We start from the raw sequence: 25,666 nt of genomic DNA on the forward strand, positions 1-25,666 counted from the left end.
TCAGAAGTAACCTGCAACTGTTGTTATTTAATTTTTGAAGGAATCTTTTGCATTGTTAGCAGAGTGAGTTCAAAGTTAATAACTATTTAAAATCCATGAACATCTGTTAGACTGTGTACTTAATGTTTCTTTCAAAAGTAACTGAACAACACTTAGTCAATTGAACCTCTTATTATCAGCTTGTTGTGTAGTATCAGCTGGTTAGTTGACTGAGTGGTGTCACAGTAATAACCTTACACTGAGAGTCAGTAAGACCAAGGAATTGATTGTGGACTTCAGGAAGGGGACATCAAGGGAACACACACCAGTCCTCATCGACAGATCAGAAATGGAACAGATGAGCAGTTTCAAGTTCCTGAGTGTCAACATCTCTGAGGATCTACTCTGGGCCCAATGTTTTGATACAATTGCGAAGAAAGCACAGCAGTGGCTATATTTCATTAGAAGTTTGAGGAAAATTTGTATATCACCAAAAGTACTTGCAAGTTTCTACAGGCACCATGGAGAACATTTTAACTGGTTTCATTGTAGGATACTGGGTGAAAACACATGCGCAATTCACAACCACCGACATTGAATTGGGGTTTACTTTAGCCGTGATGACATAAGGATATGAAGTTTTTATTGCGTTTTGTTTTCTGCATTTGGTGGACAGCACAGGAGTTATTATGGTTTCACTTAAACTTAGAACACCTCTGCTGTTGTATTTATGAAAACCTGCATCATCATCAGGTATGGAGGGACCACTGCACAGGATCGGAAAAAGCTGCATAATGTTGTAAACTGAGGCAGCTTCATGATTGTCACTAACCTCCCCAGCATCCAGGACACCTTCAAAAGGTGTCGTCTCAGAAAGGCGGCTTCAATCAACACAGTCCCCCATCACCCAGGACATGGTCCTTTCTCATTACTGCCATCAAGGAGGTATTACAGGAGCCTGAAGACACACACTCAATGTATCTAGACCAGCTTCTTCCCCTCCATCATCAGATTTCTGAATGGTCGATGAACCCGTGAACACTCCCACAGTATTTTTCCCTCTCTTTTTTGCACTACTTATTTAATTTAATTTTCTTCTTTTATATATACTTTTGGAATACATAGTTTTTATTATTATGTATTGCAATGTACCACTGCCACAAAACAACAAATTTCATGACATATGCCAGTGATATTAAACCTGACTCTGATTCTGATTGTGATCTAAAAACTTATTATTTCTTTGGCAGGTTAGTTGAATTATGGTAGTCAAAGGCTGAATTATGATAGTTAAAATTAGTTTATTATATTAGTAATATTTCTAGAATATCTCTTTGAATAAATAGCCCAAAATATTCAACAATAACCTCTTATTAGGGAAAACAGGTTTCAAATTTTGCTAAGTTACTTAGCCATAGGCTGGGAGATTCAGGGACAGATAGCACCATCAATAGATTCTCTAAAAGTTTTCAAAGGTTACCAAAATAAATTATCCTCCATGCCTCAGGAATTATGTCTTATGGTCTTATTATTTATCCAGAAGTATTATGGAGAATAAGGGGATAAATGTGTGTCCATTTTCATTTTTCTGAACAGTTTTGAGCATTTCATGTTTTTAAAAGAACAATATTTGAAAGGAAGTTAATTGACTGGGGTGTGAGGAAGTCTTCAGGCAACCAGAACTAGTGACTAGAACTGCACTCAGAAGTAACACAACCTCGATAAATATGAGTAATTATACCATTCTTAAATTGTTTCATCATGTGTCTTTTTATTCAGGAAGAGAAAGGGGATTATACCTATGCAGAAAGAATTCGTATTCCATTAAGCCATGGGTGTTTGCTGCTAATGGAAGGGAGCACCCAGAAGGATTGGCAGGTGAGGCACTTTAAGTTAAACAGCAGGTGCAGCTGTAAGGTATATTTCTTAAATAAATATGCTTTCTTTATCATGAGTCTGACTATGTTCCAGTTCACAGAAACTAATTTTTTGCAGGCTCATTTTTATCTGAGGTGAATGGGACAGCAGAGGGTTGGTACTGCTGGAAGAGAAAACAGAAACACTTGCACCCTACGTGATCTCAGGATGTATAGAGCAAATGACTGGATCCATCTTTAATAATGAAATATGGCATCAACTTTGTGCATAACAGATCTCATGTAGAGAGAACAAAGCAAAACATAACTGAGAAGGGAGTCAATTTCCTGATGTACCTTTAGGATTTTTTTCCTTGCCTTTTTTTACATCAACAGAACACAGTCATTATCTTTAAAGGGCAATAGCAGGTCACGTCAACATTTAAAGAAAAGAACGAGATGAAGGAAAGTGAGGAAAGAATTCCTGCTGCTCCTCAGCACGTGATTGTTTCAGTGCCTGCAAAGCAATGCCTACAATAGTCACAGCAAAATTAACTGAATGGAAGGAGACTGCTTAGTCTACTGAGGCTGTACTGATTTTTGACCCTTCTGCAGGTGGGCACTGTTTTACACAAGAGATTCTGCAGATGCTGGAAATCCAGGTTAACACATACAAAATGCTGGAAGAACTCAGCAAGTCAGGCAACATCTGTGGAAAAGAATAGAGTGAATATTTCAGGACAAAACCCTGTATCCATTAGTAAATAGATAATGAATGCAGAGTGGAGTGCGTATGTTAAAGTGCTGAAACAGTTTGAGATTAAGGAAGAGGTAGTGCTGGGTCTTCTGAAAAGCATTAAAGTGGATAAATCCCCAGGGCCTGATGGTATATATTACAGAATTTTGAAAGAGCAAGTGAGGGGATTGCTGGGCTTTGATAAAGATATTTGTTTCTACACTGGCAATAGGTGAGGGCCTGGAGGACTGGAAAGCAGCAAATGTGCCTTTGTTCAGGAAAGAAAATAAGGATAATCCAGGTAGATATAGGCTAGTAAGCCTCAGTCCAATAGTAGGGAAAATATTGAAGACAATACTTGAGGGATAGGATTTATGTGCATTTGAAAGGCATAGCCTGCTTAGGTGCAGTCAGCATGGCTTGCTGCAGAGCAGGAGTTCATAACCAGTGCTGTTCCACAAGGATTAGTGCTGGGACCTCTGTTTGTGATGTATCAATGGTTTGGATGGAAATGTAAGTGGATAGATTAGCAAGTTTGTGGAGTCAGAGCAAGATTGGTGAAGCTGTGGACTGTGTAAAGGACTATTAAAGAATATAGCAGAATTTAGATTCCTTACAGATATAGGCAGAGAAGTGGCACTTGAAGTTTAATCCAGGCAAATGTAAGGTCAATGTTGCCCTTTGAAAGGTCAAATGAAAGGCGAAAGTATGTAGTTAATGCTAGACCCCCTTGATAACATTGTGATACAGAGGGATCTTAGGGACCAGGTCCATAGTTCACTTAAAGTGCCAATGCAAGTGGTAAAGTGGTAAAGAAGGCATTGGCATGCTTGTTTTCATTGGGTATGAGAGTAAGGATGTCATGCTGAGGCTATATAAAATTTTAGTCATACCACACTGAGTATTCTATGAAATTCTAGTTGTGTCACTGTAAAAATACATGGAGATTGTGGAAAGAGTGCAGAAGAGGTTTACCAGGATACTGCCTGGATTACAGGGGAGAGTTTGGACAAATTTGGGTTGTTCTGCTGAGAGCATTGGAGGTTGAATTTTTTTTAAATGAGAGGCATAGATAAGGGTTGACAGTCAGAATCTTTTTTCCCCAGGGTAGAAATATCAAATACCAGAGGACATGCTTTTAAGATTAGAGCGGGGTATTTAAAGGCGACGTGGGGGAGGCAGGTTTTTTTAACACAGTGTGGTAGGTGTCTAGAATCAATAAACCCGTCACTCCATTGAGCAATCTTCTCACTTGCTTCTTTCAAAATTCTGGAATATAGACCATCAGAAGACCCAGCATTACCACCTCCTTAATCTCAAACTGTTCCAACAGACTAACATACTCCACTCTAGAGTCTGATAGAGTTTGCTTTGACATTTAAATATGCTGTTTTGATGATAGACAGAGGAATTTATTATAAATTGGCATCAAGATCAGCACATCATGAGCCAAATGGCTGTACTGTTCTACGTATGCAAGATTATTTAGTATCCAACTGTGCCTTTTTTAGCCAAGTCTCAACAACACCATAGTCCCGCATGACGAATTGCACCTGCAGTTCTCCAATTTTGGTAACTCAGTTCATAGGTCTTGAACTGTCTCCTGTTCTGCTCTGAAGTAAGATAGTACTGCTTCTTTCCTGAATGCTGTCCATCTCTCTCAGTGCGTCTTTTGTTTTCCATCTCAATGCTATTTCTAGGTGCCTGCCTGTCTTTTCCCACTGAATAAATGTACCCACCTGGACACAGCAGCATTAGTAACATTAGTCCCACCTCCATTGAAGTGGAGCATACCTGGTCTGCATAAGTTTCAGCTCCCCAAAATTACAGTATATTTAATGTACCAGGAATCTAAAGCCATTCCTCCAGTAATACTTTTCTCAATACTATCATATGCCTTCTATATCTATACTTGCTGGCAGATACCACTGAGTGATAGAGATTGCTGTCTTTAAGGCCCTGCGTAAAATCTAGTAACTCTTTAAAACTACCTGCAGGATTTCATCCCTTACTCTATGTTGTAGCATCCATTTGGACCACAACAGTCACTGTTAACTCTGTACTTCAGAATGCTAATGTAGAAAGAATGCTGTAGAATAGTGTCAGAATGCCAGTGTCGATGGCTTTAGTTCAGACACCTGGTACCATTTGGCAGTTGTATCTCTGATCACAAAGATGCATTCCTTTAGGCTTTTGGATCTTGAGGGAATCAGGGGATGAATGGTTAGTGCAACTATACGTTCTTTGGTAACAGGTCAACTGTGATCTTATTGAATAGCAGAGTAGATAGAAGAGACTGAAAGAGCTTCAGTTTCGTAAATAATTACCTCTGCTTCCCTGACTATGGAATACCCTATAACTCTCTGTGCCTTGATCTTTCTCCTTGCTGTACAGCAGAACAATTCTTCAGGGATCTCCTCATCTACTGGACTGTACTTTTATATCTTTGTGGCAGACATCCAGCTCCCTTTTCCCATGCACACCTTTGAGCTGTGGAGGGTGACCAGCACCTGAAGTGTGCCATCCACAATTTTTCGATCATTATTCAATGTAATTTTACTCACACTTGGTAACAAATTCTGTTTTCCAACAACAAAATAATTTAGTTTGATTTAATGCAAGTTAATTACCTTGTAAGTGGCAATAAGCCTTTTTAAAAAATTTTTGATTATTATAGCAGCAAAGTATTCTCAGTTGACTTAATCTCTTCTGAACTGCTTTTTCATTAATATTATTGTTTTGAACAACGCCAGTGTCCAACAAAATGTTCTCCTCTCACAACTTTGCCAATATTCTCAGTTCTTAGCCCAATATATTGACTGTAATGGTAGATTAGATCAAATCCCTAGATTGCTATCTCTAACAGCTACCCTATGTATTCCAGGCACACACAAAGTAATGTGAGATCTCTTAACTCCGATTAATCATCTTCATAGCAATAACTTGTTTTATATCAGGTCTGCCAGTTAATTGCAGTTAAACATTATGATTAATGCACTAATTTTATTTAGGTTAATATTTTAGCACTATCAGCTACATTTGCTACTCTGAGAATACCTTGAAACTGCCTGCATCCTTAAATAAAACTCGAGACTGAGCTTTCTGCACATGTGTGGCATTGCCAGGGAGACGGCAATGTGTGGTGCAGCAGCATCTGTCGATAGTGTGCATCACAGATCCTGAAGCCAAGTGCAAGCTGGCTGTCATTTACCCCTGGGGCCTCAGCAAATCAGCTGCTTCATAAATCTACACCCTCAGTCTGTAGGGTAGAACACTGTTGTGTTCAAAGCCAAAATTAAGCACATTAAATTGTTATATTAATCACAATTAATTTTTAATTGCATGTCAGAAAAAAATTTATAAAACTTCTTTAACACAGAGAAATGTTCCAGTATGCTGTGGAGAAGCATAATTAGGCAAAATCTGATTCAACCCAAAGAGATAAGGATAGTAACATAACAGACTGTTGATGTTGGGATCTGGAGCAAAAGACAAACTGCTGGAAGAACTTAATGGTTCAAGCAGCATCTGTGGAGGCAAACACATAGTCAGTGGTTCAAGTTGAGACCCTGCATCAGGGCTGTTCATGAAAAGCTTGTCAGAAAAAGTAGAATTTAAGCAGGGTGTTGAAGTAAGAGTGAGAAACAAGAGTTTAGCGAAATTCCTACCTTGGAACTAGCTAATAAGCAACAAACAAGGCCAGAATTAGAGGGATACAAAATAAAAGTTCAAGAAAGAGCCGAGGAAGATGGCTTCTCATTCCTGCTGTGCCATCTAGTGAAATCATGAATGGTTTTTTAAATTTGTTGTCACTTTCCTGTGCTGACCCAGATACTTTCATTCTGTTAATAACCAAAAAAATTACTAATCTATCTAAATAGATGATATACTGGGAGGGGAGTAAAGAACTGAAGGGATTTGAGATTTCTTTTGGCTAGACATGATATAGAAAAATACAGCAAAGACACAGGTCTTTCAACCCAACAAGTCCATGCTGATCTCATTCTTTACCGAGCTAGATGAGGTGGATGGTATTAGTGTTTTCCTCAGGAAAAATCTAGAATTAAACAAATTTTGAAATAATGCATGGATTTAGGATGAGAAGGAAAGGGATTCAGTAATCCAAAACTAATGGACATAGATTTAGGGTGAGAAGGAAAAGATTGAAAAGGGACTTGAGGGGCAACTTTTTCACAGAGAGGGTAGTGAGTATACAAAACTAACTGCCAGACAAAGTGTTTGAGGCAGGTACAACAGTAAAATTTAAGAAGTACTTTGAAAGGTACGTGCAAGGGTTAAGCTTGGAGAAGGATATTGGAGCGCAGGAAACTGGGTAGGCACCGTGGTTGGCATGGAATTGTTAGACCTGTATCTGTACTGTATAGCTCTATGCTGTATGACTCTATGATATCTGCAGTGGAAGAAGGCAGTCTTTGAAGGGAGTGTGAAAGTGAAAAGCAAATCAGAACTGCAAAGGTATTGTGGGTTTAATTGACAACCCTTATAAAATGCAAGTTGTTTTTCAGAATCAAGTGACAAAGTCTAGATATTTTTGATTTCCAAGATATTTTGGAGCAATAATAAATAACTTGGGATGGGAAAAGAGCAAGAGGAAAAGTATTTTCTCCAAAAGCTAGATGTAGAAAACGTGGGGTTATTAATATGGAGGGGAGGGGTATATAAGAAATAAGGTTGTTAATATAGATTGAGGGAGAGCCATAGAAATTTTGCTTTGACAAAGTGAATGAGAGGGCAAACCTAAGTGACTTACTGATAAGTAGAACTTAAGAGAGAAGATGAAGGAAGAAGAAATCATTGAAGGGCATGATGATTTGAGATGGAGAGTGAAATCACAGAAAAGAGAATACCTCAGGAGGACTGAATAGTAACTCGAAAGAGTGAATGAGGTCACTATTAGAACAGGATGTAGAAAACAAAGAATCTTGACACCTGCACTATTAATCTTTGAATGCATTTTTCTATTGTTTTCAGCATCGAGTTCCAAAAGAATACCATGATAGAAATCCACGAATAAATCTGACATTTAGAACAGTTTATCCTGAGGCATGATTAAACTGAAGATAATGTTAGACGTGAAAATGCATTTGATGCGGAGCTGTACAAAAATAACTGAAAGAGCAGAAGTCTTCAATTGAACTTTGATAGTTTTTGTTTGAAAGCAGGAACTTTGGGAACTACATTAATAATTTTCATACAAATGTGTTTAAGAATTTGTCAGTGAGTGTTTACAATTCTGAGGCACTGGACTTGTATTATAAAGAAGAATGTCTGGGAAGTTTCACTGTTGCAAGTTTAGTAAAAATGAAGTATGAATCCATAATTTCATTGGTGGCAAAAATTTATTTCTAAAGTATGTTATTAAGTCAATTTTGAGTTTTTTGGGAAAAACACAATGTCAAATTGTGATTGTGTACAAATCTGGAAAAAGTTTCTTGAACGGAAATGTGTCATGGAAAGCTTGGAACCTGAAAATATTTATTGAAGGTTTAGATGTTTGAAAGCCAAGGTTAAGTTTCACCATTGAATAATTAAAAATTGAACTGAAGTATGAGAGGAAGGATTTTGGTGAGATTAAACAATGAAAAAGTTGATTGCGTTTTTTTGTAAAATATTTGCTGAAAACATTATGCAGTAAAAGTTTAAAAGCATGTTCGAAAGCACGTTTAATTCTGTATGATATGAAATGTCCAGAAATAGTTATCATTTAAACATAATGCACTTTGAAACCGATGGAATTAATGACATCATGAAACATAAATAGGTACACACTAAATAAATTGATTCTTAATCAAAGGTGTGATTTTACTTCTTATTACAGTTTGCTTCAGTGAACATAAATTAGTCAGCTTTGCACAGAAGTGCACATCATTGCAGGACAGTCAGTTTAAGCTATATTTGTTTTTTTATGCTATTTAACAATCTAAAAGAAACATGGTTCTTATATTTGTTTTTTAAGAGATTATTTGAATATTAGGATAGTAAGATAATGTTAATAAAAGTGGGCATGCATGGTCAACTTTGATGTTTCGGGTTTCTCTACGGATTAGCCTTGCAGAAAGATTGACTTGCTGTGTACTCATACCAATGACCATTCAACATGTTTTGTTGCTTAAGTATTGTGTGCATCCCTAGTTTTCTTGATCTCTGGATGGGCTATCATAGAGTTACAGAATGCAAAGTTGTTTCAACAAGGAAAGAGGTTGTTTGGCATTTTGACCTTGCAGTCCCTCCAGACCCAAAGTTTATTAATCTAGTTCACTTTCTCCTGATTGTGGGTGTTGTGGGCAATGCCATCAGTAATGATTTCATTTCAATTGCCCTTGAGAAAGTGGTGGCAAATTGATCTTATGAACGGCGAGTCACCTTGGTCAATATAATTCCACCCCTTGCAACTGGGTAGCAGATTCCAGGGTCTGGACTCTGTGCTGATGATGTAATGGTAATATATTTCCAGGTCTGTATAACATTTGATTTGAAAAAGAGCTTACTTGCAATAGCATTCCCGTGCTCATTTGTTCTTTGGTGGTAGAGGTTGCCACTTCAGAAAGATCTTCAGGATATCTTGGCAAATACTACAGTATGTTGTATTCTTGGCTATCTCCTTCAGCCTGCAATTTTCCCTAGAAAATCTATTAGTTTCCCTTTTGAATATTCTTTGCAATAAGACCATAAGACATAGGAGCAGAATTAGCCATTCAGCCCATTGAGTCTGCTCTGCCGTTCCATCATGGCTGAACCCGGATCCCACTCAACCCCATACACCTACCTCCTTTGATACCCTGACCGATGAGTAAATGATCAACTTCCACCTTAAATATACCCACAGACATGGCCTCCACTGCAGCCTGTGGCAGAGCATTCCACAGATACAGTAATCTCTGGCTAAAAAAAAATCCTCACCTCTGTTCTAAAAGGTTGCCCCTCAGTTTTAAGGCTGTGCCCTTTAGTTCTCGATACCCCCGCCAAAGGAAACGTCCTCTCCACTTCCACCCTATCTAGTCCTTTCAACGTTTGGCAGGCTTTAATGAGATCGCCCGCATTCTTCTAAATTCCAGTGAGTACAGGCCCAAAGCAAGTGCTTCTCATATGCCAACCCCTTCATTACCAGAATCAACCTCATGAACCTCCTCTGGACTCTCCAAAAGATATTTTGAGATACGGGGGCCAAAACTATTGACAATACTCCAAGTGCGGCCTGACTAGTGTCTTATAAAGGCTCAGCATTAACTCCTTGTTTTAATATTCTATAACCCTTTGAAATAAAAGGTTTGCCAACTATGAACATGAAATGTTCTTCTAACATGAAATGTTTCATGGTGACAGCATTTAATATTTTAAAGCACCTCCACACCATCCACCACAAGCAGGACTTCCCAGTGGCCAGGTATTTTAATTCATTCCCGTTCTGATGTGAGTTCATGTCATCCTCTTGTGCCAAGATGAGGCCACCTTCAAGGTGGAGGAGCAACACCTTATATTGCATCTTCACTCTAATGGCATGAATATTGATTTCTCTTTCCGGTAAACAGATTACCACCCCCACCTCCTTCTACAGCCCACTCTGACCTTTTACTTCTTCTTATTTGCCTATTACTTCCCCGGGTTGCGTCCTCCTTCCCTTTCTCCTATGGTTCACTCTCCTTGTCTGTCAGATTCCCTTTTCTCCAGCCCTTAACCTTTCCTACATTTTTTTCTGCATTTTGTGGGTGCTCTTAACCTTTGTAATTGGTTATCAACTAAAGTCACAGCCTCATTTGTGGCACTGTGGAAGAGCGTCGAGCTCAGGCTAATTTTCTCTTGGAATGAGAAATGGAAATTAGGAGAGTCCAAGCTGGTATCTCTCAGTGTTATCATTACAGTTGGTTTCAAACTGAAAATGTTGGTACCTTACAACTGCCTTTTTAAATGCAGTGATGCGAAATGGTGATGAGGATGTAGGTAAATGTTTCCATCTTAAAACTATTGATGTTATAAATATTTCCCTTTAAAACATTCTTGAATCACTTTTTGGTAAATATATGCGTACAACTCAGCTTTAACAATTTATCTGTCAAATTAGGATGTATTTTTATGACATCAAGTAGTGGTTCCATGCTTTCTATAGAAATATTATCAATGCTGGATTTTAGTGCAATTATTCTGATAAGAGTTTTTTTTTGCAACAGGAAAAGGCAAAGTTCCTTTTTGGCAGGTTTAAGTTCTCAGTAGGAACAATTAAAACATTGCTTCAGTGGAGTGACACATTATCAACAATCCCTGGCAATTTGGCAACAGGCTGCTTGGCATGTTTGAAACCTGCAGCTTTTTATAAATAAAAAAAAGTTTACAAGCCACCTGTCACACCAGAGCCTTTGAATTAGTACATTATATAGTGCAAAAAAAATACAACCATCCAGTTACTGTAATTTGGGGATGCTGAATGAATGATAAATGTTGCCCAAGGTATCAAGACAAAATGTACAGCTCTCCTTTTTGAGGTACCTTTTTGATGCAGGGTTCTTTTATAGTCACCCAAACAGACAAATTGAACCTTGGTTTAAAGTCCCATTCAACAGGGGAGGGGGGAGGGGTTGTTCTATGTGAGTAATGCAGCGTTGCAACTTTGTGCAATGCATTTGCTGCATTAAATTGTGTACTATTTACAAAGGAAGATATGGACAATGATAATCCTGTGAATGCCAACACTGCTCCCAAGATCTTATCTTTTCTTATTGTTTACATATGGTGCACTATTAACCTGAAAACTGGAGGTTTCCTTTTAAATCTGATATTTTTCAAGTTTCAATGAGTTCTTATAGTAACTGTGATGTGGAAGAAGACCATTTGGGCCTTCGAATCATTGAATTCCAGGAGAGCAATCTCGCTAGTCCATTTCCCCTAGAATTACTTCTTTCCTATATGTTCATTATCACCCCTTTGATTCTTGTTTTCTATGGCCCACACCATGGGCTAATTTACAGTACCCAGTGAACCTACCAGCACGTCTTTAGGAAGTGAGCGTGTAGAAGACACTCACACAGTCACTGACAAAATGTGCAAACTCCATCCAGAAGGCACCTGAGGTCATAAGCATAATATTAATTTGTAAAAACTAAATTTTGAAGTGTTCAATCTAGAATCTGTGACAGTCTATGTTAGAAACTAGCAAACTGCCAACTTACAACGTCCTAGTAACATATAACAGGGGAAATGTTACAACTATAAGTAGCTCCATATGATTGACTAAGTTAGCTGGATCATCCCCAACAACTTTAAACTTAATTTTAGAGGCTGACATTTTAACTCTACCAGCTACACTCGGTTCTTGGCATGAACATGGATGTCCCTTCTACTGGAAAGGTTGACGTGGTAAACTCCCCCCAGTTGCAGCATTGTGACCTGCAGCTAACTGCAGAATCACAGAAGAGATGAGGTGGTGTTGAGATTCACCTTTTTAGAAATCTGCTTTCTTTGAGGAAATAGAAACATTAACATTTGATCAGGGACTAAAGCAAGTTAAAAGACAAAATAACATAATATTTATTTAGTGATTTAACCATGTGCTAAGATAAAGGTGTTGAACTTTAATTTCTGATGTTTAGCATGTGGGGGGACAAGTTAAAGGCAGCTATGTAGTATGAAGCAGAGTAAGCAATTACCGGTACTCTGCACAGTGTCCATTTTCCTAATATTGCGCACCGTTAAAACTTGACTATTTTGTGTTGAATTTGACTTCTTATGAATTATAAAATTAGAAAAAAATTATTTAATGAAGACCAAATTTTATCCATGAAAGGGATTTAAGCAATCCAATCAATGAATAAGTATGACCATAAACCTTCACTTTTCCAAGGTTTAATTAGGAGTGAAAACTGAAGCAAATGTTTGGATTTTACATTAGCTTAAATGTGATCATTTTAGGAAATGATATTTTCACTTAATAGGTTGTGCCATTTAATTACCTGCACTTAAACATAGGGAATTTCCTTCTTTTGCAAGCACACTTCTTGGTGTCCTCTAGCAGCAGCTGTTAGGCTTCTGTGGGTGAAATGCAAATAAGAATAATTAATTAGAGCTTCAGTGGTTCCTTCTTCAGAACCATTTCCCCAGACTATTAAGAATAACAAGTAGTAAACACAAAGTACACTGCAGATGCTGTGGTCAAATCAACACATACAAACAAGCTGGATGAACTCAGCAGGTAGGACAGCATCCGTTGAAATGAGCAGTCAACGTTTCGGGCTGAGTCCTGACGAAGGGTCTCAGCCTGAAACGTTGACTGCTCGTTTCAACGGATGCTGTCCGACCTGCTGAGTTCCTCCAGCTTGTTTGTACGTGTTGATAAGAATAACAAGGTTAGTTCTTATCTGAGAGTCAACCCTCGGCAACTTTTTCCAGTCCTGTGCATTGACCTCCATACCAGGCAGAGATGCAACCAGTCAGAATGCTCTCCACAATACATCTGTACAACTTCACCAGGAGTATTTGATGACATGCCAAATCTCCTCAAACTCCAAATGAAATTGCATCAATCTGTTGGGCCCAGGATAGCTCTTCAGAGATGTTGATACCCAAGAGCTAGAAGTTGTTCGTCCTTTCCCCTCAATGAGGATGGGTGTGTGTTCTACTGACTTCCCCTTGCTGAAGACCATAATCAATTCCTTGGTTGTACTGATGTTAAGTGTAAGGTTGCTGAATGACCCCACTCAACCAAGCAATCTGTCTCACTCCTGCATGCCTCATCATCACCATTTAAGATTCTGCCAAAAATAGTTGTGTCATTGATGAATTTTAGACAGCATTTGAGCTGTGCCTAGCCGTGCAGTTAGGAGTATAGAGAGTGTAGAGCTGTGAGGTGCACCCATGTTGATTGAGAATGGAAGGTGACCTTATTCAAACATAAAAAATATCTTTAGGGACTTGATGGAGTGCACGTGGAGTGATGATTCTTGTCATTGGGGATCTAGCACCAGTGTCCCATTCTCAAAATAAATGGTCAGCCACTTAGTACAGAGAGGAAGAAATTTCCTGGTAGAGATGTAGTGCTGAGGACTGGAGGCTCAGTCACTGGGAATATTCAGAGATTTTTTTAAATGTTAAACAAATCAAGTGATGTACAATTAGTGCAGAAAGGGAGCACTGAAATAAAAGATTAGCCATGGTCTAATGAACGACAGTGTCCACGCAAGGGGCTAGTTTGGTTTATTCCTACTTCTATTTTTCATGTTCTTAAGTAAAAAAAAATTGGTACTGAAATATTTTAATTTTAGAATTTGAAAGGATGATGAGACTAACAGTTTGAGTTAGCTTTTTAAATTTATTTAGATACAGCACAGTAACAGGCACTTCTGGCCCAAAAAGCCCACACCACACAATTTTACCCCTGACCAATTAACCTACCAACCCGTACATCTTCGGAATATGGGAGGAAACCAGAGCACCTGGAGAAACCCCACACTGTCACGGGGAGAACGTACAAACTCCTTACACAAGGAGAGGAATTGATCCTGTGTCGCTGGTGCTGTAATTGCCGTATGCAAACCACTACACAGCTGTGCTGGCCATGAAATTGAAACAAAGCAATACTTGGTCGATTATTATATATTTCCCATTGATTTATCTATCTCATATTCTCAAGCTCAATGTACACTGAAAGATAGTGAGAAATTAATTGTAAATAGTTTTTATGGTGGTTTGCTTTTTAAAAGGTGGTTGTGCTGCTTAACCTCTATGTTACAAATAAGTAAAAGCATTTTCATTTCTGGCTTTAACTTCTTACTGCAGTACTTCAAACTACAGTTGAAATTAGAATGTTACTGCAGCTGTCTTCCCATTCATGTAGTCGTGTGCAGGGGGTTGTTTTAATATTTAATTATTTTTCTGGTGATATTCCTAACTTGAAGAATATAACTGGCTAAATTTAGCCAATGAGAAATGAAATAGTGTATTAACTCAGGTAGTCAACTAGTGAACAGATTTCCTGCACACTAGGGAGCCCTGGCAGAATTTGTTTGATATTAAACATTTCAAATGCACACTTTCCAAAGGATTTATTATGTTAGGAGCTTTATGCATTGCCTGAACTTACAAAAAAAAGAAACAGAAGCATTAAATATCCACCTTTTATTCCTGTTACTTGTCCTGCTGTTCAATAAAACCATGGTTGCTCTTTTACTTCAGCACCACTTATTAATGCAGATATCTAATCAGCCAATCAGGTGGCTGCAACTCAGTGCTAAAAGCTCGCAAACATGGTGAAGAGATTCAGTTGTTGCTCAGACCAAACCAGAATGGAGAAGAAATGTGATCTAAGTGACTTTGACCATAGAAAAATTGTTGGTGCTAGACGGAGTGGTTTCAGTATCTCGGCAACAGCTGACCTCCTGAGATTTTCACGCACAACAGTCTCGAGTTTGCAGAGATGGTGTTGAAAACAAAAACCATCCAGTAAGTGGCAGTTCTGTGGTCAAAAATGCCTTGTTAATGGTCACAGGAGAATGGCCGGACTGGTTCAAGCTGACAGGAAGGTGGCAGTAACTTAAGTAACAGTGCATCACAACAGTGCTGTGTAGAAGAGCATCTCTGAATGCACAACACATTGAACGTTGAAATGAATGAGCTATGGGTGGGGTGAGTAGTTGATGTCTTCTTTCATCAACACCTGTGGTCTTTCTCTATTTAATGGCTGTCTGGAGTAGACAAATATCAGAGTTGGATTATACATGACAACAAACAACCATAGAATCTACAGCAGCATAAGACCATGGAAGTGCACTCAGTGACCACTTTATTAGGTACAGGAGACAAGCACAGTACATAATTCTAAAACATACACTGTGACTGAGTCTACATTATACTCTTAGGGAGAGAATTCTAAAGATTCTTTACCCCTTGGTGAAGAAGTTTCTTTTCATCTCCATTCTGAATAGCTCTGTATAGCCTAAGATTGCGGTTCCTGGTTTTAGACATTAAAATCAAGAGAAATTGCTCTACAAAGTTCATTCAGAATGTACTTTTCAATGACATTGCATCTCATTTTATAAATATGCAGGGCCAGCCTGCTTAACGTGCTTTCACATGACAGACACAGCATCACGGAATCAATCTGGTGAACCTTGACAATGCTCCCTCTCATGACTAGCTGATTCAAAGCAGAATTTAAATGCATTTATCTTTAATTGGCTAGAGTATTGAGGACTGTATTTATTTTACGATTGCATCATTGTTCAATTTCCACATTAAAAAATGTTGCAACAGCTGGCGATTGTCATCAAATTGTTATCATGTGATATAACAAGCAGTCATCCATTGCTTGGCTATGCACTTTAAAAGGCTTACTGAGCTGTGGCGACCTGACTCAAGCACGCTCGTGCTGCTTCATTCTCAGCTTATTGTCACCTCAGTCTCAGCTTTATTAAAAGTATCAAGCTATTTTAATTAAAGGCATCGTGAGAGCTCCTAACATCACGGTTATCTGCAGTGCAACAAATTATGTCTTTATATGGAAATTGCTGGTTTAGCGGCCGATCAATCCACCTACTTTTAAGCCAACATGTTATCTAAATGTTATTTATTGCTAGTGGTTTATGTCATTATGACCAGAGCAAAAGAAAATATATGACAAAGATGCTTTTTTGAATAAAACTAAACATTATTTTCAAGGTGTTAAAGTTGTTCCATGCATGCAATTAAGAAAATTTACATTTTGGATTTCTGATACAATAATTTTCAAAATATTCACGAGTGCAAAATGTTTGGATGTAATCACTAAATATATAAGTTAAACAAAATTAATGTACTTTTTCTGATCTCACTGACATGACCACTTCTCACATCCCTCCTTCTCTGTGTAGCACTGTGGCCGGCTCTGAGGATCAGCAGAGCGATAGTGATAGGAGACTCAATAGTGAGCAGGATGGACAGCAAGTTCTGTGGCCGTGAAAGGGAAGCCATTATGGTGTGTCACCTCCCAGGTGCTCGGGCCCAGGATATCTCAAAATGTCTTCAGGAGATTCTCAAGAGGGAGGGTGAGCAGCCAGAGATCTTGGTGCACATTGGCAACAATAATACAGGTAGAAAGGGGGAAGAGGTCCTGCACGGTAAATACAGGAGTTAGGGAAGAGGCTGGCGAGCAGGACCTCCAAGGTGGTAATCTCTGGATTGCCACCTGCTAATCAGGGCAGAAAAATGAGTGGCTGAGAGAGAGGTGCAGGAGACAGGGTTTCAGGTTTCTGGATCATCGTGAGCTCTGCTGGGGAATGTATGACCTGCACCAAAAAGGAGGGGTTACACCTGAGCCCAAGGGGAACCAATATACTTGCGGCAGGTTTCTTAGAGCTGTTAGGGAGGGTTTAAGCTAATCTGGCAGGGGGATGGGAACCGGAGTGATAGTGCTGAGGATGGGGCAATTAGTAATGCTGTGTGCAGTGAGACTGTGAGAAAAAACAAGCAGATGTGTAGTTAATGGGATTAGTTGGTGTAACATGTGGGGAAATTCAAAAAAGGTGACGAATACAGGACTGAAAGTGTTATATTTGAATGCACGAAGTATATGTAATAAGGCAGATGATCTTGTAGCACAGTTAGAGACTGGCTGGTATGACGTTGTGGGCATCACAAAGAAGATCATAGTTGAGAGCTTAACATCCAAGGATACACCTTGTATTGAAAGGACAGGCAGGTAGGCTGAGGGGTTGGTGTGGCTATGTTGGTCAAAAACAAATTCAAATCCTTAGAAACAGGTGACATAGGATCAGAAGATGTAGAATCTTTGTGGGTAGAGTTAAGAAACTGAAAAGGCAAAAAAACCCATATAGAAGTTATATACGGTACGGGCGTCTGAACAATAAAAAGGATGCGGGATGTAAATTACAACAGGAGATAGAAAAGGCATGTAATAAGGGCAATGTTATGATAGCCATTGGGGATTTCAATATGCAGGTAGACTTGGAAAATCAGGTTGCTGCTGGATCCCAAGAGAAGGAATTTGTAGAAAGCCAATGAGATGGCTTTTTGGAGCAGCTTGTGCTTGGGCCCACCTGGAAAAGGCAATTCCGGATTGGGTGTTGTGTAATGAAGCCTTTCAAATATTGAATGGGCTAGACAGAGTGCATGTGGAAAGGATGTCTCCTATAGTGGGTGAGTTTCAGAACCAGAGCTTCAGAACAGAGGATATCCATTTAGAATAAAGGTGAGAAGGAATTTCTTTAGCAAGAGAGATGTCCATTGCCACAGATGGCTGTAGAGGCCAAGTCATTGAGTATATTTAAAGCAGAGTTTGATAGGTTTGTTGTTGTTTAGTCAGGCTGTTAAAGATGTGGAGAAGGCAAGAGAAAAAATTTGAGAAGGATAATAAATCAGCCATAGCGCCATGCTATATGATGCTATGAATACCCTTACTGGGTTCCATATATCTAAGCAATTATCAATAGCAATTATTTCTCTGCCTGACAGCCTTATGCACAAAAAGCATTAACTCTGCTTCTCTCTTCACAGATGCTGTCTGACCTGCTGTATCCCCAGTACTTTGTTTTTATTACAGCATCCAATTATTACTGCTCTATTTCTCTCTGTTGTATTAATTTGTTTATCCATCTGTGTTGTATTTCGTATATAAATGCTGCAGCATCAGGTGCTTTCAAGTGTGTCAGATGCCGAAAAGGAGAAATACAGCTTGTAATCACTTCGAGCATATTTTCTCAACTTTTTTTATGCTGTGGATCAATACCATCAAGCAAGGGGTCCGTGGACCTCAAGTTGGGAACCCCTGACTTAGAGTGTTCAACAGAGACATACTGGAAGACTGGGACAGAGCATTCATACCCTCAGAAAAGATGGATTCTTTCTCTTGAACAATAGGTGGAGCTCTTTTCAAAAGCAGGTGTGGGGCAAAAACATAACTGAAAAAAGATAATACAATTTTATTTTACAGCTTGGAAAAATATGAACAGTAAACACTATGCTACAAAAAGAAGATCCAAGTGACCTTATATGTAGAATATGTTCACTTTTAAAATTCTTATTGAACTTGTGCTGTTAAAAGATTTTGTTTGTAAGTAATGGAATCTATTTGTTGCAGTTATTTTGAAGTCAAAGTACAAAAGTCAAAGACAAAGTAAAATTTATTATCTAAGTACGTATATCTTATCTTGAGACTCATTTTCTTGCTGGCATTTACAGGAAAATAAATACATTAGAATTTATGAAACACTATTAATGACTGACAAACAACAAATCAGAATCAGGGTTATTATCACGGCAGGTAACATGAAATTTGTTAACTTAGCAGCAGCAGTTCAATGCAATACATAATATAGAAGAAAATAAAATAAATAATAAATAAATAAGTAAATCAATTACAGTAATACATATATTGAATAGATTTTTTAAAACGTGCAGAAAACAGAAATACTGTATATTAAAAAAAGTGAGGTAGTGTCCAAGAGTTCAATGTCCATACAGGAATCGGATGGCAGAGGGGAAGAAGCTGTTCCTGAATCGCTGATTACGTGCCTTCAGGCTTCTGTACCTCCTACCTGATGGTAACAGTGAGAAAAGGGAATGTCCTGGATGGTGGAGGTCCTTAATAATGCATGCTACCTTTTTGAGACACTGCTCCCTGAAGATGTCCAGGGTATGTTGTAGGCTAGTACCCAAGATGCAGCTGACTAAATTTACAACCCTCTGCAGCTTCTTTCAGTCCTGTGTAGCAGCCCTCCCATACCAGACAGTGATGCAGCCTGTCAGAATGCTCTCCATCGTACATCTATAGAAATTTTTGATTGAAGAGATTTGGCATGTCAACAAATACAAACTCCTAATGAAGTATAGCCACTGTCTTGCCTTCTTTATAACTGCATTGATATGTTGGGACCAGGTTAGATCCTCAGAGACACCCAAGAACTTGAAGCTGCTCACTCTCTCCACTCTGATCCCTCTATGGGGATTGATATGTGTTCCTTTGTCTTACCCTTCCTGAAGTCCACAATCAGCTCTTTCGTCTTACTGATGTTGAGTGCCAGGTTGTTGCTGCAGCACCACTCCACTAGTTGGCATATGAACAAATATTTGTTCATAGCATAATCTAGAGGAATCATTTTAGATCAAGAATAAAAATATATCTATTTCAAACCATTGAAGCTCACTGAAGCCATCTGATTACAATCAGCCAGGCCCCAGTTTTTATCTTGGCCTGAATGGGAGCAAACTAGTATTTTTGTTGTTACATTTTTCTTTTGTTGACCAGGTTTTAATGTTCCATTTATTTATGGGTATTGGGTCAGTGATGACAGTAAACAAGAAAACCCCTCCAGGGTGCCTTCTTGTAAGAGTATTAATTTTAGAAGCTGACATTATTACTGTAATTAGGGTGATTTCCTTTGGTAAAGTGATACTTCTGTGAGAGAAGAGATAGGTTTACCAAGCTGACACATCTAGAACACCACTGCCAATGAAATACACATTCCTCTCCACTGACACAGGGCTGAATTAATTCATGTATTTTCCTTTCTCTAGTTTATAATTAATTATTACTACCTCAAAAGAATATCCCTGTTAACATCAATAACCAAAAATAATATGAAAATAAAATACAGACACATATGGATAGCCTGGGGATTTTTATAGGTATTTATTCCAATGTTTTGCTTTTTTGTTGAAAGTCTGAGCTATTATTGTCTGAAATCTCCCTATTATGATCTAAAGTCTACCTTTCAAAGCATGTTCTTTATAATGAAACTGATAGTGTGATAATCTTGCTGATTTTAACATCTCCTTTGTAAACGGAGATCATATGAGAAAATTTGGTGTTCATTGGGAGTTATAAACAGGATCTGATCTAAGCTGCTGTAAGTTTTATTGAAGCCATCTGATTACTGTCAGCGAGACCTTGGAGCAATACCAGTTTAAAGATCGAATGTTTTTCATACTCACGTAAACAATGTCAAATATAAAATGATGGTTATTATATAATTCAGAGAAAAAGAAACCTATCCTAGCTAATATTTCCTAAGCAAATAACTGATGTTGAATTAATTAGCCAATTCATGATACAAGTACAGGGGATTAAAGTAAGGATGAATTGGCTATTATATTTAAAATACTCACTAATTGTATATGTTTTCCTAAAGCTGCTTAATATTATGACATTCCCTTCATCTCAGCTTACTCTGCTGCTTTCTGCACTCCTTTAAGTTCCTACAGGAGCCAAAAGCCTGCAGTGAAGAGCAAAGAGCACTGGTTTGTAAAAGCAGGTGTTTCTTCTTCCCATAGAATTGGGGCTGGCTTGCTTTCACTCTGATTTGGTGGATTCTGATTTGACTCTTGATACTCGTGAGGGAACTGCAAACTCTTCCGAGCAGGAGTGAGTTTATGGGTAGTTTGTGAGTTGGTTTGGTCCTTTCTTTACTTAAGCTATTACATGGACTCATGATTCTTAAGCTGTGCCACCATCATACCTTCCAGAAACTCAGTCTGATGTGTGGCAATAAATAATGGTGGGAAGAAGCCAGTGCAATAAACATGGATGTGTTAAAAGGAGCAAACAATGATACTAAAGCTATGAAAGAAAATCGATTTGGTGAGCAAAGTACTAAGAAGTGACGATTACTGCAGTCCGAAAGATAAGAAGATCATTCTTTGTCTGGAATGAATCCACCATCACAATGATCGCACCTAAGGCCAAATGCAGAAGGAAACTGGAACCATCACCTGGTGATGCGCAGACCCAAAGCATAAAGATTCTGAAGAGCCAGATGGTGAAATGAATGGAAGACTAGCTTTATAAAAATTGCTACTTCAGATTGCCATACCCGTATGCTTTGAAAACAAAGTAGAAATTCACAGGAAACATGATGACAAAGATACAACCCAGAATGGCAAAGCTGCAGTTATAATTAAAATAGTTAATTGACTAATGTCATATTGCTGAGCTGCTATCACGCATCTGCTATTCTGCCAATTCTCTTGCTCCTCCTTTAACCATAAGTACAATGCACTGTCAAAAATGTCCTGATAAGCAAGAGCCCTGAGCTTTGGCATTTGCCCCATTAGGACCAAAATCAGCTTTAGTATCACTAACATATGTCATGAAATTTGTTGTTTTGTGGCAGCTGTCCAGTGAGAGACATAAAAACTACTTTCAGTTACAAAAAATAAATAATTAGTTCAAAAGACAGATAGTGAGTTCATGGATTCATGGACCAATCAAGAATCTAATGGCAGAGAGGATGAAGCTGCTCCTAAAATGTTGCGTATGCATCTTCAGGTTCCTGCACCTACTTCCCGATGGAAGTATTGAGTATGTCCTAGATGTTAAGGATGCCACTTTCTTGGGGCACCACTTTTAGAAGATGGTGCGGAGGGTTGTGTCTTGGTATCATCTAAAATATGGTCGTCTCCGGTAGGAGTGGAGTGTAGACTTCCATTTACATCTGGATGATTCTCCAGCTAGAGACTTAAGAAAAAAAAACACTAATGAATTGTCTAAATCAACACACACAAAAAGCTGGTGGAACTCAGCAGGTCAGGCAACAACTACCTATTTGTTGAATAGTCTATAGGGACAGGGGATCCCCTTTAAAAATATGAATCATATTGGAAGAAATCTGCAGCTAGGCATAACAGAGATGTGTGAACTCCCAGAAGAAATTCCCTTTGTTCATATCTCTATGGCATTTGTCAAATATGAGAATGAATTTCACGACCAGCTTACAAACATAAAATGCTGAAGAAACAAGACCAGCTTACTAATTTACAGGGTAAAAGGGTAAAGTATACAGAAACTATGTTCTATGAAACATTTACCCTCTTTTGCCCCAGCCATTGCTGACTAAATCGTTAGGGAATTAAAAGTGAGCACTCAAAATTCATTGACCTGGTAATTTCGTAAGAATACTTTATGTAAAGCCAATGCAGTTGCAAAATCAAAGTCGAATTTATTGTCGTTTGCACAAGTACATGTGTGGTGGAATGAAAAGCTTTCTTGCAGCATTACAGGCACGTCACAGCATATAAGCAGCGTTCGTAAGATAAACATAAATGTGTCATAATTTTTTCACGTTTTCCACAGGAAAACGCAATTTACAACAAAAATCCATTTTCGAAAAGTTCATTTCAGTGCAGCGTGGTCCTGGTGTTGCTCAACTGCAGTGATTAGGGGTTTGTCCGGTGATTCAAGTACTTAATGTTTGAAGGGAAGCAGCTGCTCTAGGACCTGTTGGTGGTGGACCTCAGGCTGATATATGCCATGCACGATGGTAGCTTCAAGATGATGGCTCGGCTCGGATGGTGGGGATCTCTGATGATAGATGTTACCTTCTTGAAGAGCGCCTCATGTGATGAGTGAAGTAGATCCACGACTCTGAGCGGCTTCCTGCGTTCCTGCGCATTTGAAGTGCCATCCCAGACCGTGATGCAACCGGTCGGGATACTTTCAACTGTAGAAGTTTGTGAGAGTGTTTGATGGCAAGCCGAACCTCCTTAACCTCTCCAGGAACCTCTTCTCTATTATTGTACCTAAGTGCTAGAACAGGTCATACAATGTGCTAACGCCAGTAAGTTAAAGCCAGGGGCTCTCCCCACCGCCCATCCTTCCAATGTCAATCTGAGCATGTTCACCCTCCTTCCCCTTCCTGAAGTCAACGATCAGCTTTTCTGTCTAAAGGAGAAGATCAGTCCCCCTTCACCCAGGGCATGCCCTCTTCTCATTGCTGCCATCAGGAAGGAGGTACAGGAGCACACTCAACGATTCAGGAATAATTTCTTCCCCTCTGCCGTCAGATTTCTGAATGGACGTCGAACTCATTGCCACAACCGTACGATTGTTTTCTCCCTTTTTGCGCTACTTATTTAACTCTCTATATTTTACTATAATTTATAGCTTTTATTATATACTGCAATGCCCTGCTACCGCAAAACAGCAAATTTCACGCCGTATGCCAGTGATACTAAACGCGATTCTGATCCTGATTCTGAAATGCATTAGATTTTTTAGAACAACCGAATATATTTTTAATTATTGGTCAAAAAAACTGTCATTCTAAGACAGACACTCTTTGAACTTGTCGAAGTGCGGTGGACGTCGTCAGATAACCAACGGTCCACCCGCGCACCGACTCTGTCGGAGAGTACACGAAGCTTATTCGAATAGGTAACCATATGGCATCAAAAGCACTCAAGGTGATGAAGAACAATTGCTGATGAAAGAAAGAGGAAACTAGTTTGTTGGGAGGAGCCTGTATACCTACGTTGGACTTTCGAATTTAATTATATTATGGGAGCTCGTTTGTATGGGGGGGGGGGGGTCCATAAATCAGGCATTTGTAACCTGGGGACGGCCTGTATACGATAAACAATAAGTCCCTTTACCGGGGTTGCTCCAAATCACTACCTACTACTTCTGGTCAAACCATCCACGAAATCCCCTCCCAGTAAAACTACAGGAAGCCGAAACCCGAACAGAACAACGCATTCTGGAAGGTGAGGAGATGTCTCCAACTTGATCGTCTTCAGCATGCCTCTTACAATGGTTACTATTACAGCCCCGTACTGTCTAGCAACACCTTTAATACATTTAATGAAGCTTGTGCGCCACTCTTGCAAGCAGGCTATCTTTCATAAGCCGCTTTCTGCAGCTCTATTCAGTATTACAACAATCCCATTCCAGGGAAAGCGGGAAAGACTCGGAAAAGGTGCATCCGGAAATAAGCAGGCAATGGATTAATAAAATCATTTCACTTCCAGTACGTCAGCCAAAAAAAAAACCCCCACGGTGTACGGGAACGACAGGATCGCTTTAAAAGGCAACTGTTGTCATCAGAGTCTGCGCACACGTGGGTCGAAGTCTGTATAAATGGTGTCTCCAGTGCCCACTGAGTCAAAGTTGCGGCAACTCGCCGAGAGTGAAGACGGTCTAGATCGAAGGCCGGTGCTGTGAAGCGGATGGCGGCGGGCAAGCAGGGCGAGGTGGTGGGAATCAGCACCAGTTACCAGGCGGTGATGCCTAGCTACGCCGGGATAACGGAGGAATTCCCACAGTCGCTGCGGCGTCAGCTGCAGAAATCCAAGCTGAAGCAGAGGAGACCCCGGGAAGCCAGGTTCAAAACGCAGCCGGTCACCTTCGATGAAATCCAGGAGGTGGAGGAGGAAGGGGTCTCGGCCCTGGAGGAGGAGAAAGCCAAGAAGTCGTTCCTGCAGTCGCTTGAGTGTCTCCGGAGGAGCGCGCAGAACTCCCGTGCCCAGAAGGCAACTTTAAGCAACTCAAAGCTGAGGTATAGCTTGGACTCGAGCGACTCGGATTCCGCCCACTGATCGCCGGGGCACCGAACCGCCCCTTAAAAGTACTGTGCTTCATAATGAAGTTTTAAAAAGCTGTATTTTGTAAAAAAAAAAATCTATTTTCAAAGGAGAAACCTTTACGCGTCGATGGGCACAAACCAGGAATAAATACTGATGAGAGATGTTGCTCTGTGCTTGGATGTTTGGTGGTGGTTGATAAAAGGCTGTTCGCGGAATCTTGCCTCTGCCCAAGTCACGGAGAACGCAGTGTTGGAAAGGGAACGGCCCATTCCTTTATTGGACACCAGTGAAGTTGTGATGAGGATATAAACGCAGCTCAACTGCAATTTAACTGTTGTTTTCTATTCTGCTTTGAGAATTATTAAAATGCAAGATGCAATTTTTCAGTAAAATTCCTTTCTATACCTTGTTGGATTGCACTACAGATGTTCCAAACGTTAGCGATTTAATAGCTCGGCTCTTGCCAAATTTCATTTATGTAATGCTTTTACTACTTAAATCGGTAATTTATATGTTTGTATTTTGTGAAACATGCAACAAAGCAAGATTGTAACGCCTCGTGATTAATAAAATTAGTGAACACTTGATATCTTACTTACAATGTTATTTTTTTTGGACAAGATGCTTGCTTGAGTGTCAGACCTCTCCGTTAGGTCAGCCTGTCACAATTGGTGGAATAGATTTTGACCAGCGTCACAGGTTTGGGTTCCATGCTTGTAATCAGATAAGAATTTGTTTTCCTCTAAAGCAGTCAGTTATATCGTATTAGACGGATTTGCGCTTTCCACTCGGCGGAAAT

General features: G+C 39.4%; 2 protein-coding genes across 4 annotated transcripts in view; both read left to right on the forward strand.

Moving 5' to 3' along the window:
- Positions 1-8,385, forward strand: part of alkbh3 (alkB homolog 3, alpha-ketoglutarate dependent dioxygenase) — a 67,264-nt gene extending 58,879 nt beyond the window's left edge. For all 3 annotated transcript variants that reach the window (XM_073049670.1, XM_073049669.1, XM_073049672.1), the window contains exons 9-10: positions 1,759-1,857; positions 7,564-8,385. In XM_073049670.1, the coding sequence (XP_072905771.1) occupies positions 1,759-1,857; positions 7,564-7,641 (177 nt within the window). In that variant the 3' untranslated portion in view covers positions 7,642-8,385. The remainder of the gene's footprint in view (positions 1-1,758; positions 1,858-7,563) is intronic.
- Positions 8,386-24,413: 16,028 nt separating this feature from the next.
- c6h11orf96 (chromosome 6 C11orf96 homolog) lies at positions 24,414-25,454 on the forward strand. Its single transcript, XM_073049673.1, has one exon. It carries the CDS (start codon positions 24,511-24,513, stop codon positions 24,877-24,879), a length of 369 nt encoding a protein of 122 aa, XP_072905774.1. The 5' UTR covers positions 24,414-24,510; the 3' UTR covers positions 24,880-25,454.
- The last annotated feature ends 212 nt before the right edge of the window (positions 25,455-25,666 follow it).

Source organism: Hemitrygon akajei, chromosome 6, assembly GCF_048418815.1.
Source record: "Hemitrygon akajei chromosome 6, sHemAka1.3, whole genome shotgun sequence".
Lineage (NCBI taxonomy): Eukaryota > Metazoa > Chordata > Chondrichthyes > Myliobatiformes > Dasyatidae > Hemitrygon > Hemitrygon akajei.